Genomic DNA, 16,929 nt, shown 5'->3' with positions numbered 1-16,929 from the left:
TCAGTCACATTCGACTCCTGAGACCCTATGAATTGCAGCACGCAGGCTTCCCCGTCCATCACCAACTCCCGGAGTTCACCCAAACTCATGTGCATCGAGTCGGTGCTGCCATCCAGCCATCTCATCCTCTGTCGCCCCCTTCTCCTCCTGCCCCCAATCCCTCCCAGCATCAGAGTCTTTTCCAATGAGTCAACTCTTCACATGAGGTGGCCAAAGTACTGGAGTTTCAGCTTTAGCATCAGTCCTTCCAAAGAACACCCAGGACTGATCTCCTTCAGAATGGACTGGTTGGATCTTCTTGCAGTCCCAGGGACTCTCAAGAGTCTTCTCCAAAACCACAGTTCAAAAGCATCAATTCTTTGGTGCTCAGCTTTCTTCACAGTCCAACTTTCACATCCATACATGACCACTGGAAAAACCATAGCCTTGACTAGACGGACCTTTGTTGGCAAAGTAATGTCTCTGCTTTTCAATATGCTATCTAGGTTGCTCATAACTTTCCTTCCAAGGAGTAAACGTCTTTTAATTTCATGGCTGCAGTCACCATCTGCAGTGATTTTGGATCCCCCCAAAAATAAAGTCTAACACTGTTCCTATCTAATACTTAAGCATTATGTCTCCAAAATGGATTCTTATCTCATCCATTATTCTTTATCTTCATTGTCAAAAATCTAGACCAGACCTCTATAAAGACCTCCAACTTGATCTTAAAAACGAAAAGTGAACGTTGTCACTTCTCTACCCAAAGTCTTCAGAGAACTATTTTTCCCTTAAACATCAAGCTCTTGGAGCTTTGATCTAGCCCCAAGCCCATCTCCCCAACCACATCTTACTTTCCTTTTACTTATTACAGTCCCAATATATTACATGTCTTCTTACAGGCTGTTCCCTTCCCATAGAAGACTTCTCTCTTCTTTCTACACTTGAGATCCCAATTTAAATGGCATTTCTTTACAGAGCCACAAGTGGGCCTTAGAAAGCATCACTATGAACAAAGCTAGTGGAGGTGATGGCATTCCAGTTGAGCTATTTCAAATCCTGAAAGATGATGCTGTGAAAGTGCTGCACTCAATATGCCAGCAAATTTGGAAAACTCAGCAGTGGCCACAGGACTGGAAAAGGTCAGTTTTCATTCCAATCCCAAAGAAAGGCAATACCAAAGAATGCTCAAGCTACTGCACAATTGCACTCATCTCACACACCAGGAAAGTAATGCTCAAAATTCTCCAAGCCAGGCTTCAGCAATACGTGAACCGTGAACTTCCTGATGTTCAAGCTGGTTTTAGAAGAGGCAGAGGAACCAGAGATCAAATGGCCAACATCCGCTGGATCATGGAAAAAGCAAGAGAGTTCCAGAAAAACATCTATTTCGGCTTTATTGACTATGCCAAAGCCTTTGACTGTGTGGATCACCATAAACTGTGGAAAATTCTTCAAGAGATGGGAATACCAGACCACCTGACCTGCCTCTTGAGAAACCTGTATGCAGGTCAAGAAGCAACAGTTAGAACTGGACATGGAACAACAGACTGGTTCCAAATAGGAAAAGGAGTACATCAAGGCTATATATTGTCACCCTGCTTATTTAACTTATATGCAGAGTACATCATGAGAAACGCTGGGCTGGAAGAAGCACAAGCTGGAATCAAGATTGCCAGGAGAAATATCAGTAACCTCAGATATACAGATGACACCACCCTTATGGCAGAAAGTGAAGAGGAACTAAAAAGCCTCTTGATAAAAGTGAAAGTGGAGAGTGAAAAAGTTGGCTTAAAGCTCAACATTCAGAAAATGAAGATCATGGCATCTGGTCCCATCACTTCATGGGAAATAGATGGGGAAACAGTGGAAACAGTGTCAGACTTTATTTTTGGGGGCCTCCAAAATCACTGCAGATGGTGACTGCAGCCATGAAATTAAAAGACGTTTACTCCTTGGAAGGAAAGTTATGACCAACCTAGATAGCATATTCAAAAGCAGAGACATTACTTTGCCAACAAAGGTCCGTCTAGTCAAGGCTATGGTTTTTCCAGTGGTCATGTATGGATGTGAGAGTTTGGACTGTGAAGAAGGTTGAGCGCCGAAGAATTGATGCTTTTGAACTGTGGTGTTGGAGAAGACTCTTCAGAGTCCCTTGGACTGCAAGGAGATCCAACCAGTCCATTCTGAAGGAGATCAGCCCTGGGATTTCTGTGGAGGGAATGATGCGGAAGCTGAAACTCCAGTACTTTGGCCACCTCATGTGAAGAGTTGACTCATTGGAAAAGACTCTGATGCTGGGAGGGATTGGGGGCAGGAGGAGAAGGGGACAACAGAGGATGAGATGGCTGGATGGCATCACTGACTCGATGGACGTGAGTCTGAGTGAACTCCGGGAGTTGGTGATGGACAGGGAGGCCTGGCGTGCTAAGGTTCATGGGGTCGCAAAGAGTCGGACACGACTGAGTGTGTGAACTGAACTGAACTGACTGAATGATATACAAAGAAAATTCATGAAGATGAGAATTCATGGAATCATGAGCTTTTACCATCTATTGTTCTGATTTTCTTTTAAATTACTTTTGCAAGAAAAACTACCTAATCTCTATTTGTTTAAAACCAAAACAAAGAACTCTTCCTACCCCACATAACAATTAAAAACTCCTGTGGTGATGACAAACCAGGCATGAATATGAAACCACAAGTTCCTGTCCGATTTTTCATGCAGCCCCAATGAAGAGGAGCCATGCATCTCTTTCAGAAGAGCTGATAAAAGGGGAGAATAAATTGTCTTTAAATGGTTGGTGAGACAGTCAAGTAAAGAGTACATTTTTAAATGGATACATTTGTACATTCCATAATTAACAAACATCCATTTCCACTGCACAGCTAAAATACCTCATTCTATTTCCAGTACACTGTCACAGTCAAAAGGATACTAATGAGTCATCTGTAATTTTAAGAAGAACATGAAAAGGAAGAAGTTTTCTGTAATAAAGAGTGGGTGAAGAATTTGAATGTATAGCCAAATGGTGCAATATCGACCAAAGCTATGAAAGGAAACTGTGAAAAAAAAAAAAAAATTCCCACGAAGAAATAAAGGTGTGTTCACAAGCTAAAATGCACCTTGCCACACAGTAAATAAACAAAACAAAAAAGGAACCCAGCCTGGAATCATGTTCTGAAGACCATGGAACCAAAGGTAACACAGTGTGGAAAATTCTGTGGGTCTCTTCCGATAGCACTGTTAATTTATTCCTTAGTTCTTACCTTGGACTTCTGAAGGCTTAAAACATCTGCGGGTCTGGAATGCTTCATGTGCCATGAATGTTCACGAGACGGTTGATACTATTTTTCCAGTTACTGCCACAATATCACTGACCATGCATTAAACTATTTTAACAGTCTCAGCAGAACTTTTGAACATTATGTAATTAGTACATTTTAAACTGGGGCAAAAGAGATAAAAATATGTGGGCATATGCCATCCGAAAATATACCATCAGCAGTGACATTTCCATAAGCGCACTGACATTGTCTTTGTAGAAGATTACAGACAGCTTCGCTGTGGTTTGTGTTCTTTTTATTCTTTACAGGTAAATTCCTTATATACGTGCACCAATGCACTTTAAGCTAAAACAACAAAGATTCTCCGGCCATTCTGACAAGAGGCTTGCTTTGTTTATTCTATACATTTTTTAGAAGGAGACTATAGAGATGTGGTATATAGACACAACTGACACATTAAGTACTGTACTTGAGTTAAGCCTTAGGGGAATCACTAGCCTGATTAATATTTGTATGTTACAACCCACAAAGGCTGTAAAACCCACATCCCCAGTATTGGTGAGAATGGGAAATCTCATCCTAGGAAGCTTTTCCCCAGTGACACTTCCATCATTAGCCCCTTTATCTATGCCAGGAGTACTGTGTATGTGTATTGTGTTGTTTAATGCAGATCACCCTGCCATCCTTAGACACCCAAGCCACTAAAATGAAATTGGTCAAATATCAAAAGAAATATTCATTATTTTAAAAAGGTTATTATTTTTCTAAGCATTTTACCATCAATCAGAGGAAACAAATTCAGAATTTAAGACTATTCCTCCATACTGAGACAATCCAATTATAAAAGAAAATTTATTTATTTTTTTTGAAAGAAAATTTAAAACTAGAAAAGAGTGTACACATAACTATAGAAAGTTTTAAAACATGAAGATGAAAAAAAAAAAAAGGAAATTTCAAACACACAGCTCAAGCATGCCATGTTAGTTTTTAAGGATTTCAGTCCTGCAAAAAGTTTCATTTGTATTTCTGTTGAATGACTTAAATTTGGAGACTTGCTTGATGTCAGCTCAAAGTGAAAGCAATGGATGTGCCTCAACTTGGGGAAAGCTCCTTTCTGATAACAATATTTCTCTTCTCAGGTTGCGCTACTTGCACACAGATTTGTTCCGAAATGTCAGAATGTTTTTCCTTCCTCACACAATGTGCATTTGAAGATAAGGATATGGTAAAGGCAAGTTTGAATGTGAAGCTAACAAAGTTTATAAGGGTTACTTCAGCACAAGAATCTGATGGAATAGTCATTCCTTCAGAGTCTGTCTTTCATCCTCAGTTTCAAGACCTTTCTTTTAACTATTTGGAAGGGTTTACATCATTTTGTTTTCCATCTGTCTGTATATCCTTTGTTATATCTCATTCACTATAAACCAACTGTGGACTGCTTTGTCTGGGGACATTTTCTCAAGATGACAACTTTATCAATCTAAAAACTTTTCGATTTAAAGGAAAAGATTGATTGGATGATTTGGTTTCTATTTAAAGAAGAGCCGCCCTTGTCAACAGGCATTAGTTTGGTCTTTCTCAATGTATGCATTTATTGTTTTACAGATAAGGACATGGCAGAGGATCCGGGATCCTAGCTGTGGATCCTGTTTGATGAAGTGGTAGGCTCTGGGTGACTTTAATAACTTTCAGATGGTTATTTCTACTGGAAAGCTGGGGACTGGATGTCTAGGGGTAGCAAAATGCCTGCTTAGGATGGAGCCCACTAACCCATGGTAGTAGCAGCTCTAAATAGCTTGGATATGTCCACTGGCTATAAATAAAGTCATATACTTTAGTTGCAATGAATTTCTGGCTAGAACATATCAGAGTCATAACTTCAATAATAGAGTAATTTTAAATAAGGTAAAATGTTTGAATAACTGGTTTATCACATTTTTACTTTTAAAAAAATACAAATAACCCCCTCGTAGACTGCTTAATATGGGTTTTAGCTTTTCAGATATCATATTAATTTCTAAAGTATTAGAAATTACAATTTCTAATTGTAAAAATTACAATTTCTAAAGTAGTGACTGAATGATAAAATGTAATTTTTCTCTTAATTTAAATGGCAGTTATGAAACAGATAATGGTTTACCTACTAAGATTTAATACTACAATGTTAAAAAACAAATTTAAATAAAAGATAATAAATGTATTGAAAATGATTAATCTCTTCCATTACTGCAAAATGGACAAATCAGTTTTAAAAAAGAAAATTGTTATACTTAAACCAGGTATAGCCTGACAACTTTAAAAAAAAATCTGAACCTAAGAGGTTTCTACCTCTGAAAACTGTGGTAGTCAATGAGAAGTGATTTACAAAACTGCCTTGAATTAACATACCATAATTCCAAATTTCTGCACTTCATAAAAACTAACATGATAATTGTGCCAGCAACCAAAAACATCCCTAAAAGTTTTGAGCGCATTTTTAAGGACCATATTTAACTAAAACATTTCATTTGCTTAATTACAATCTTTGTGCTGTACCTTCCACCAAGAGTTAACAAATATGTTGTTTTAGGTGAAAAATATAATAAAATATTGCAAATTAACAAGCCATAAATTTAATCTAAAATCAATATAATAATTTTTTTATTTAATTTTTTTTAATACTTTTCTTCTTGACTTGGTGAAATCATGGTCATAATGAAAGGATAAGTACTTAATACATTCACTTCAAGCATGAATACTCAAATTTATGTATTTTTAGATTACTAGATTTTGGTTAATCCTTACCAATATTAATATATTCCCACCAAAAGATTAAATAATTGTTTAAACTATAGTTTGTATAGGAATGTTTTTTCCCAAATGAAAAAATTTCTTCAGGAACTTAATTGATGTATTATATATAACATAATATTTATATATAATATAAAAATTGAAAATCCTTGTGGTATCAAATTTTGTTCTATGAGAAATTAATACCAACATTTTTGAGATCTTTATAACTTGTGACAATTTCAGGATTTTCAAGTACAGAAAACTCATAAATAGTAAACACAATCCCTGGGGAGTAGTTTTTAATTGGTCAAAATAGCTGCCTATGACTTATATTTGTTTTTAGATATCTTTTGTGTACATTTGGGACAGCTCCATCTGTTATGATCTAATCAATTTATTTGTTGTATATATGCATAAAGCATACACAAATGTGTTCTATTTCCCAAAGAGAAGGATACTTAGAGTTTGTGCTAACTTAGCATATGTTGGTGCTCTAACAGTCTAAGGTATACTATAAGGCAATAAGCAGCAAAATATGCCTGATAAAACACACTCACTTTCTTATTGATATAGTAGGGATCCAGGTCCTCCAGGGGCTCTGACACCATCTCTGGAGGGACGTCTCCATAAATAAAAGGAAGGTTCTTTCCGGCTTCCAAGTCACTATTTGGCTTTGGGCCATGTTCATCATCGTCTTTCTTGTCTGGTTTGGGATTCTTAGCCTTTTCTTCTGCAATGCGTCTTTCAATAGCCGCAAGGGATTCTCTGGTGAAGAAGTTGAAGCTGTCAGGTCCTGGTGGCACAAGCACTGTTTGCTCCATCTTGTCATCCTGCACATTTTAATCACCATTTACTCTGCATATGAAGTCCTAAAGAGAAAGAATACAGATATTTTAAGGAGCTTTAAAGATCTTAATATCTGCAACCTCCTGTTATGCAATACAAACTAGAGGACTGAAAAGTTCATTTCCAATTAAATCCAAATGGAATAATTAACTATAAATTCTTTTTTTTTTTTTTGTAGCTAGAACATTTAACCTGAGATCTTTAGCATGACCCTTTAAGCAAACTTTTAAATGTGCAAGACAGTATTGTCAACTCTAGGCACAAAGTCATATAGATCTCTAGAACTTATTCATCTTACACAACTGTAATTTAATGTCAATGAACAGCAACTCTCTATTTTCCCCTCCCCCAGCTTCTTGCAACCACCATTCCACTTTCTGTTTCTATGAGTTTGGCTTAACAAACATGTTTTCTATCTCAGCTTTTTTGTTATAAACGTCCCATGTTTATTAATCCAATCCTTATGCTTTGCTGAGGCAGGAACCGTGCCATAACTTAAGGAAGTTATTCAAGTATAGCCTTAATTAAAGTACATTGGCTAAGTACCACCCTGTCCCAAATGAGCTATTCACTCTGTGAGCCACCCAGAAGATGAGGATGTAGCCCCAGAGAGACCATGGTTAACTCATTAACAGGGTGAAGTGGAAAGGGAGCTGTCTCTGAGAGGATATAAAATGCAACTGTCTAATCTGCACAAGTGGCTCCTGATCAAGCCAGTCAGAACAGTTTGCTGCAGCCAGATTTAATGACCAAATAGCCATGGCTGTCCTGATTGAGCCTTCATCTATTCTGAGACAAAGACAATGGAACTGTGACCTGTCATGGCATCCGTCATGCTAGGGTCAGCCTGCTTAAATGCATATAGGAAGAGACAGTTTAAGGTTAGACAGACAACAATTAGATGACTAAGAATGGCAGAAAGGCTAGGCTGGAAAGGAATTACTAGATTGTGCTGTGAGCGGGAGAAGATAACTGTAGGTACAGGAGACAGCAAAATTCTCTTATTTCAGAGGAAAAAGTAATCAGAAAGAAGACAGTTCCATAAGCTCAAACACTGAGATATTTTCCTTCACTAAAGGAATAATGATATTCTTGCTATAATCCTACAGTGCAAAACATAAGGACCTGAGGCAAAACTCTTAACTCTATATAGCTGCCAGACCTGATCAGATGCTGGAGGCCAAATCCCAAAGGTATTGTTTTAAGGCATATTTAATATCAGCTCAAATTTCACAGATAATACTGAGCCAAAACTTCTCAGAGCCTAGGCTATCATTTGACCACAAGTTTTATTTGGACACGGCATTAACTCATTGGTTCAGGGTTTAGTTGCTAAGTTGTGTCCAACTCTTGCAACTCCATGGACTCTAGTCTGCCAGGCTTTTCTGTCCATAGGATTCTCTAAGCAAGATTGGAGTGGTCGCCATTTCCTTCTTCAGGGGATCTTCCCGACCCAGGAATTGAATCTCCTGCCTTCCAGGGAGATTCTTTACCAACTGAGCTAGGAGGGAAGGTCATTAACTCATTTAGGTCAGCAAACTACAATATAGTCAATTGCAGCTTTGGTGTATATGAACTGGAATATTAAAATTGCTGCCATATATCTTTTGAGAGGTCTTACAGGAACTTCAAATTTTACTAAGGGAGATTCCCACTGCTGTGAAGTTTTTGACAGGTGACCGGAAACAAGGGGGTGTGCTGTGCTTAATCACTCAGTCGAGTCCAACTCTTTGAGACCCCATGGACTGTAGCCTGCAAGGCTCCTCTGTCCACGGGGATTCTCCAGGCAAGAATATTGGAGTGAGTTGCCATGCCTTCTCCAGGGTCTCTTCCCAACCCAGGGATTGAACCCAGGTCCCCTGTACTGCAGGCAGATTCTTTGCCAGATATACAAGTCTAAATTTGTACTCTCTGTCCTTGAAGTGAACTAGTGAAATTTTCAGAGGTCTTTCCAATCTACCTGCAATTCAGCTTAGGGCCTGGAAGGAAAGAAAATTTAAATCAAGTAAATTTAAATCAACAGAAAAAGAATATTTTGCCTTAAAATTCTACTGCTCCCATAAGAAATCAGGAAAATACTGGCAGTTATTTATTTTGAAATAAATGTTTAGGGATAACAGGTATGGTGCATTTTCTAAGGGAAGTATTATAACATCAATGTATGGATGGTTTTATTTCTGACTAGTTTTTTGATAGAAAACATGCATAAATGACATAAATTCAAAACATTAAAGGAAACTGGAAAATTCCCCTTCCTTCTTGTTCGCAAAAAATCAATTTCTGACCCAAGACCTAACCACTGTTATCTGTCTATGTAATAGATATGCGCCAACTCACACATTTTCTGCACCCTGCAATTTTCACTGAAAATACCTATTAGAGTTAATTTCTTATCAGTTTTTACAGATTCAACTCTTTATCAGCTGCATAGTTTTCCTTTTTTTGTACATACTATAATTTATTCAATCAATTCCCAAGTGATAGGTATTCAGCCTGTTTTTAATCTTTTGTTATTACAAATAAAGATACAATATATGTTATACACATACTTTCACATATATGTGAATAGTATAGTATCAGTTTCTACAGTTATACTTAGCTGTGCAAAATGTGAATCTTTAATTTTGGTATTATTACAAAATAACTCTTTCTGAAGGTTGAACCAACTGGTTCTTCTGACAACAATGGAACACGGGGCCTGCTCATGTACATTCTCACCACATAATGTGTTATCATATTTTCAGTATGTTCAATCGGATTGGGGCAAAACAGGGGCCATATTACTGTTTTAATTTGCATTTGTCTTAAAATGAGAAAAGCTGAACTTATGTGAACTTATATGAGCATATGTTCAAGAGCTATATTTTCTTTTCTTTCTGTGACTATTTAAATAACAGTACATGTTTTCATTTTCTTTTCCTTTTTAAACTATAGCACCCTTTTAGATACAATATGAACCATTTAATTTGGGAATGTGGGGGCTTTTAAAAATATATAGTGTATGTATTTTGAGTTTATGGTGTTTTGTGCTACAGATTACAAAATTTAATTAAAACGTTTTGCATGTTATGTGATGATTAACTCTAATTCTTCTCTGGTTTCTAGATTTTGTGTCATGCTCTGGAAAGCATCCATGTCCCTGAGAGTGTGGAGGGATACATCATATTTTCTTCCTTCATTTTTATCATTTATGGTTTAGATTTATAAACTTAAATCTTTGATCTTTTTGGAATGTGATTTCTAATATTTATTTACTTATTGGCTGTGTTGGGTTTCCATAGCTGCACAGAGGGTTTCTCTAGTTATGGGGAGCAGGGCATAGTCTCTAGTTGCAGGGCACAGGCTTCTCATTGCTGAGGCTTCTCCTGTTCTGGAGCATGGGCTCCAGGGCGTGCGGGCCTCAGTAGCTGCTGCATGTGGGCTCAGCAGTTGTGGCCCACAGGCTTCAGAGTGCAGGCGCAGTAGTTGTGCTGTGTGAGCTTAGTTGCTCTGCAGCAGATGGGATCTTCCTGGACCAGGGATGAACTGGTGACCCTCGCATTGCAAGATGGATTCTTAACCACTGGATCACCAGGGAAGCCCTAGAATTTGCTTACTATATGGAGTGAGGTAGACATCCATTTGTCCAGTTGTTCTAACATTTTATACACACACACACAGATCCCCAAGGTCAACAAAACACTTTACAAATCCTAAATATATTTTCATAAAGCTTAGGAAAAACTCAACACTATACATACCAATCCAATTAGATGTGAGATACAATTACACTAATAAGGATGAAGGAAGTAAAATATAGTTATTTGCATACTATATAATTGTATGCCTAGAAAAAATAGAAACATCTGAAAGATTCCTAAAAGTGGTAAAAGAATTGAGGTGTCTATTTCAAAGGTGATATGAAAAACTCAATATATTTCCTTTATAGGAACAACAAGTTTTAAAATGCAATGGAAGAAACTAGAACCTTTCCCACTCAGATTACAAAAAAGCAAGGACATCTCCTCTCACCACTTTTTAAGATCATACTGGAAGTTCTAGCTAATGAAAAAAGGCCAGGAACGGAAATAAGAAGTTTACAGATTGAGAAGGAAGAAATGAGTGTCTCTGTTGACATCATAATTGTTTATATAAAAAAATCCAAAAGAATTAACAAAAGAACTCCTGGAACTAATAAGCAATTACAGTGAGGTTGCAAATTACAAAGTTAATATAGAAAAGTCAGCTGCTTTCCTACATTCCAGCAAAGAACAAGTGGAATTGGAAGTTAAAAACATAAAACCATTCACATTAGCACTCCCCTCAAAGAAATACTTAAATACAAATTTAACAGATTATGTTCAAGGTCTGTATGAGTAAAATAATAAAACTGACCAAAGAAATAAGTGAGTGAGTGTTAGTTGCTCAGTCGTGTCCTACTCTTTGCAATCCCATGGACTGTAGTCCACCAGGCACCTCTGTCCATGGAATTCTCCAGGCAAGAATACTAGAGTAGGTTGCCATTCCTTTTTCCAGGGGATCTTCTGACTCAGGGGTCAAACCCAGGTCTCCTGCATTACAGGCAGATTCTTACTGTCTGAGTCACCAGGAAAGTACTAATTAAATAAATGGAGGTATTCCTGGTTCATGGATAGGAAGTTTCAATATTATCAAGATGCTAATTCATTCCAAATTGAAGATATACAGTTGGCAAATAAGCATATGAAACAATGCACCACATCATATATTATCAGATCAGATCAGATCAGTTGCTCAGTCATGTCCGACTCTTTGTGACCCCATGAATCGCAGCACGCCAGGCCTCCCTGTCCATCACCAACTCCCAGAGTTCACTCAGACTCACGTCCATAGAGTCAGTGATGCCATCCAGCCATCTCATCCTCTGTTGTCCCCTTCTCCTCCTGCCCCCAATCCCTCCCAGCATCAGAGTCTTTTCCAATGAGTCAACTCTTCGCATGAGGTGGCCAAAGTACTGGAGTTTCAGCTTCAGCATCATTCCCTCCAAAGAAATCCCAGGGCTGATCTCCTTCAGAATGGACTGGTTGGATCTCCTTGCAGTCCAAGGGACTCTCAAGAGTCTTCTCCAAAACCACAGTTCAAAAGCATCAATTCTTCGGCACTCAGCCTTCTTCACAGTCCAACTCTCACATCCATACATGACCACAGGAAAAACCATAGCCTTGACTAGATGGACCTTTGTTGGCAAAGTAATGTCTCTGCTTTTCAATATGCTATCTAGGTTGGTCATAACTTTCCTTCCAAGGAGTAAGTGTCTTTTAATTTCATGGCTGCAGTCACCATCTGCAGTGATTTTGGAACCCAGAAAAATAAAGTCTGACTCTGTTTCCACTGTTTCCCCATCTATTTCCCATGAAGTGATGGGACCGGATGCCATGATCTTCGTTTTCTGAATGTTGAGGGAAGTGCAAATTAAAACAATGATGAGATACTACTACATGACTACTAGAATGGCCAAAATCCAGAACACTGACAACATAAAATGCTGACAAGGATGTGAAACAAAAGGAAATCTCATTCATTGCTATTTGGAATGGTACAGCCACTTTGGAAAAAATTTTGGCAATTCTTACAAAAGAAAACTTACTCTTAGCATATGATTCATCAATTATCTTCCTTTATATTTACCCAAATGAGTTGAAATCTTATGTCCACACAAAAGCTTTCACACAGTTGTTTATAGCAGCTTTATTCATAATTGCAAAACTTGGATGCAACCAAGATGTCACCTTCATCTTAGGTGAATGAATGAACAAACTGGTACATCTAGACAATGGAATATCACTTAGCACTGAAATGATATGAGCTAACAAGCCATGAAAATAACATGGAAGAAACTTAAATGCATATATTAGTAGGTGGAGGAAGCCAGTCTGGGAGGCTACTTACTGTAAGATTCCAACTACATGATAATTCGGAAAAGGCAAAACTATGAAGACAAGAAAAAGTTCAGTGATTGCCAGGGGTTAGAGGGAAAGGAAAATTGAAGTAGAGTACAAAGAATTTTTAAAGAAGTGAAACTCCTTCATATGATACTATAGTGATGATATATGTCATTATCCATTTGTCCAAACCCATAGAATTTTCAACTCTAAGAGTGAAGCCTAATGTAAACTATAACCTTTGGATAACGATGTGTCAATGTAGGCTCTTCAGTTTTAACAAATGTACTACACTGGTGTGGGATACTGACAGTGGACAGTGCTTGCATGTCCACTGGGCATGTATAGGAACTCTGCTCCCTGCTCAGTTTTACTGTGAACCTAAAAAATAGCCTATTTAAAACAGGGAGAAAACAACCATGAACATTTCCTAAATATTATGTAAACATTGTTTAAAAGCTTTGAATAAACTTAGAAAGAAATATAAATGGGTAGAAAAGCATATCCTATTTTTGGATAGGAATACTACATCCCTAAATTAGTTAATAAGTTAAATGCAGCCCACATCAAGATAATAAGAAAATTTTAGAACTAAACCAACTTCTCTGAAACATTTATGGGAAAATAAACAAACAAACAAAAAAAACCCAGAAAACTTCTTAAAATGAACTTCACTTTCAAATTGGTCTTTATTGTAAGTGCTGTGTAAGATAAAGTGCTTAAAATTTCCAAATGATAGATTTCTTTCAATATTTATGTTCAGTTTCATTGCATTATAATCCTATAATGTAGCTTGTCATGTTTGTCTCTTGGAATATATATTTTTTTGTCCCAATAAAGGTTATTTTTTAAATGACTTCACCAAGAACACAGAACAGAAGCATTTTCCTTATTTTAAAGCTACAGAGTTCAGCACATCTCAATTAAATTCATCTTTATATTTATTTAGACTTCCTATATCAGTATATATTTTTATTCTAGTTGACCTATTATAAATTGTAAAAGGTGAATTAAAGTCTATTTTTAATGTTTCTATTTTTCTTGTAGTTCCTATAAATTTTGTTCTATGAATTTTAATGCTATATTATTTGATGTGTAGATATTGCTTATAGTCAGATCTTTGCAGTGGATTGAAGCTTTTACTATCTTAAATAATACTCATATCACTATTATTTCTTTCCCTTTGAAGACATCTTTGTCTGATATGTCATGACTTTTCATTTCTTTTCATTTGCCCATCCATTTGGTTTCACTGCTTTAATGTATGTATGTTTAGATTCTATCTATAGATATATTTTAAATATATATGATCATTTTGGCCAATCACTGCCTTTCAAATGAAGTGCCACAATAGAGATCATTATTCATGAAGTTGTGTGGATAGAACAAAACAGTGACAAAAAGCCTTCCTACCCTACAGAAATAGTCCATTTGAGAAAAGTCCTCCAGGAAAATCTCCCTGAGTACTGGCTGTCAGTGCTAACTGGAGAAGTAAACAACCAGGAAGATAGAAGAAAAGCATTTTACACCAACAAATATGATCACAAAAATTCATTATATGAAACTATAAATTATTAATAACTTAACCCATATTATAATGAAATCACATTGAGATCAATGAGTGTTTCTTCAACTTTAGGTAACCTTATATTCAAATATGATCTAAAAATTTTTTATATTATATTAGTTATTAAGAGTAAAAGACATTTTTAAAGTTAAAATCTGTCCTATAAGTTTATTCATAGAATATCTAAAAGCTGTCAAATACAATTAAACATTAATATCAGTAACATGACAGAAAAAAGTTCTAAATCATATTTGGAACCCATATATACTTTGTTAAAAAATAAAGAAATAAATCAAGAATTTTTCACTTACATTTTAAAGGAAACTTCAGTCTTCAGTATAAACTTTTATAACTGAATACTGAAAATGGTCCTAATTCAGAGGGTAGGAACTCACAAAACCTGTGGTTGTAGTTTTGGCCTACACCTTCTCTTTACATGAGACCTGACATTTAAATATACCTTTCAGTTGACAGAGGAGCGCTTACTCCTTTCATAAGAGACAAAACAATTTAATTTTCTTGGAGAAAGACTTTGAAGAGAGAGAAATACTTTCAAGATGAATAGAGATATGCACTTAAACAAATGAAAATGAACTATAAAAAGTGAGAGAGATAACTAAGCAACCACAGCTGGGTATAAAATAATAACGGGACATGTATGATAAGAGCATATCTGAAAGATTTTTTTTTCTAAGTTGGAAATAAGTAGTGCAGTGGGCAATAGAAAAATGGAAGAACATTCTTTAGGAAGACAAGCAAAACAAAAGTAGAAGCCAATTAGATTTTTAAAAATCCTATAAAGAAACAAAAAATCCAAAAGGAAATAAATTGGAAGCCAGAGGCTGTGAAACAATAAAAGGTTGTAAAAAAGCAAAGTAGAATTGTGAGTGGAAAGAAATAGTAAAGTAATAGCAATAGCATAACCAATATTAATGTGGGAAAAAGAAGAATAAGGGGAAAATATATTAAAATGTACAAGTATAAATAAAAGAAATTATGCATTCTGATAACACTAAATGGGCATTAAAAGGGGGAACTAAATCTACAACATCAGAATTACATTTTAGTAAGATATCACACATTCCTGTGGGCCTTTGTAAGATCAGAAAGTTTGTGATTCTGTATCACCCATAATATGTCCCTAATTAATCACATATATTATAATAAGTGTTTTATTATTTGATGAGGTTGCTTCCTGACATTTCATATGGCTTGTTCCCTTAGAAAATAACACATGCATTACATATTGGACTTCAGTAAGCATTTATCACAGTCAAAACATTTTTCTGAGGAGTTTGGACAGGTGAACAATATGGTTCTGATTATCCTCATAGTACAGCACTCAATATGTCAGCAAATTTTGAAAATTCAGCAGTGGCCTCAAGACTGGAAAAGATCAGTTTTCATTCCAATTCCAAAGAAAGGCAATGCCAAAGAATGCTCAAACTACCACACAATTGCATGCATCTCACACGCTAGTAAAGTAATGCTCAACCCTAACCCTGCTCAAACCAGGCTTCAACAGTACAAGAACCATGAACTTCCAGATGTTCAACCTGGATTTAGAAAAGGCAGAGGAAACAGATCACACTTCCAACATCTGTTGGGAGCATCGAAAAAGCACTAGAGTTCCAGAAAAACATCTACTTCTGCTTTATTGACTAAGCCAAAGCTTTGTGTGGATCACAACAACTGTGGAAAATTCTGAAAGAGATGGGAATACCAGACCACCTGACCTGCCTCTTGAGAAATCTGTATGTAGGTCAAGAAACAATAGTTAGAACTGCAAATAGAACAACAGACTTCTTCCAAATTGGGAAAGGAGTACGTCAAGGCTGTGTACTGTACCCTCCTTATTTAACTTATATGCAGAGTACTTCATGAGAAACGCTGGGCTGGATGACACACAATCTGGAATCAAGATTGCCAGGAGAAATATCAATAACCTCAGATATGCAGATGACACCACCCTTATGGCAGAAAGAAAAGAGCAACTAAAGAGTCTTTTGATGAAAGTGAAAGAGGAAAGTGAAAAAGTTGGCTTAAAATTCAACATTTAGAAAACTAAGATCATGGCATCTGGCCCCATCACTTCATGGCAAATAGATGGGGAGAGAATGGAAACAATGACAGACTTTATTTTTTTGGGCTTCAAAGTCATATGGTGACTGCAGCCAAGTTCAAAGATGCTTGCTCCTTGGAAGAAAAGTTATGACCAACCTAGACAGCATATTAAAAAGCAGAGACATTACTTTGCCAACAAAGGTCTATCTAGTCAAAGCTATGGTTTTTCCAGTAGTCATGTATGGATGTGAGAGTTGGACTATAAAGAAGGCTGAGCACTGAAAAACTGATGCTTTTGAACTGTGGTGTTAGAGAAGACTCTCGAGAGTCCCTTGGAATGCAAGGAGATCCAACCAGTGCATCCTAAAGAAAATCAGTCCTGAATATTCATTGGAAGGACTGATGCTGAAGCTGAAACCCCAATATTTTGGCCATCTGATGTGAAGAACTGACTCAGTGGAAAAGACCCTGATGCTGGGAAAGTCTGAATGTGGAAGGAGAAAGGAATGACAG

General features: G+C 36.7%; 1 protein-coding gene across 4 annotated transcripts in view; it reads right to left on the bottom strand.

The window, feature by feature from the left end:
* Positions 1–16,929, bottom strand: part of SCN1A (sodium voltage-gated channel alpha subunit 1) — a 153,851-nt gene that overhangs the window by 82,293 nt on the left and 54,629 nt on the right. For all 4 annotated transcript variants that reach the window (XM_025275667.2, XM_006065127.3, XM_044934431.1 and 1 more), the window contains exon 2: positions 6,597–6,908. In XM_025275667.2, the coding sequence (XP_025131452.1) occupies positions 6,597–6,860 (264 nt within the window). In that variant the 5' untranslated portion in view covers positions 6,861–6,908. The remainder of the gene's footprint in view (positions 1–6,596; positions 6,909–16,929) is intronic.

The sequence above is a fragment of the Bubalus bubalis genome, chromosome 2, assembly GCF_019923935.1.
Source record: "Bubalus bubalis isolate 160015118507 breed Murrah chromosome 2, NDDB_SH_1, whole genome shotgun sequence".
NCBI lineage: Eukaryota > Metazoa > Chordata > Mammalia > Artiodactyla > Bovidae > Bubalus > Bubalus bubalis.
The sequence above is the reverse complement of the archived record's forward strand: the minus strand, read 5'-3'. Positions and strand labels throughout refer to the sequence as shown.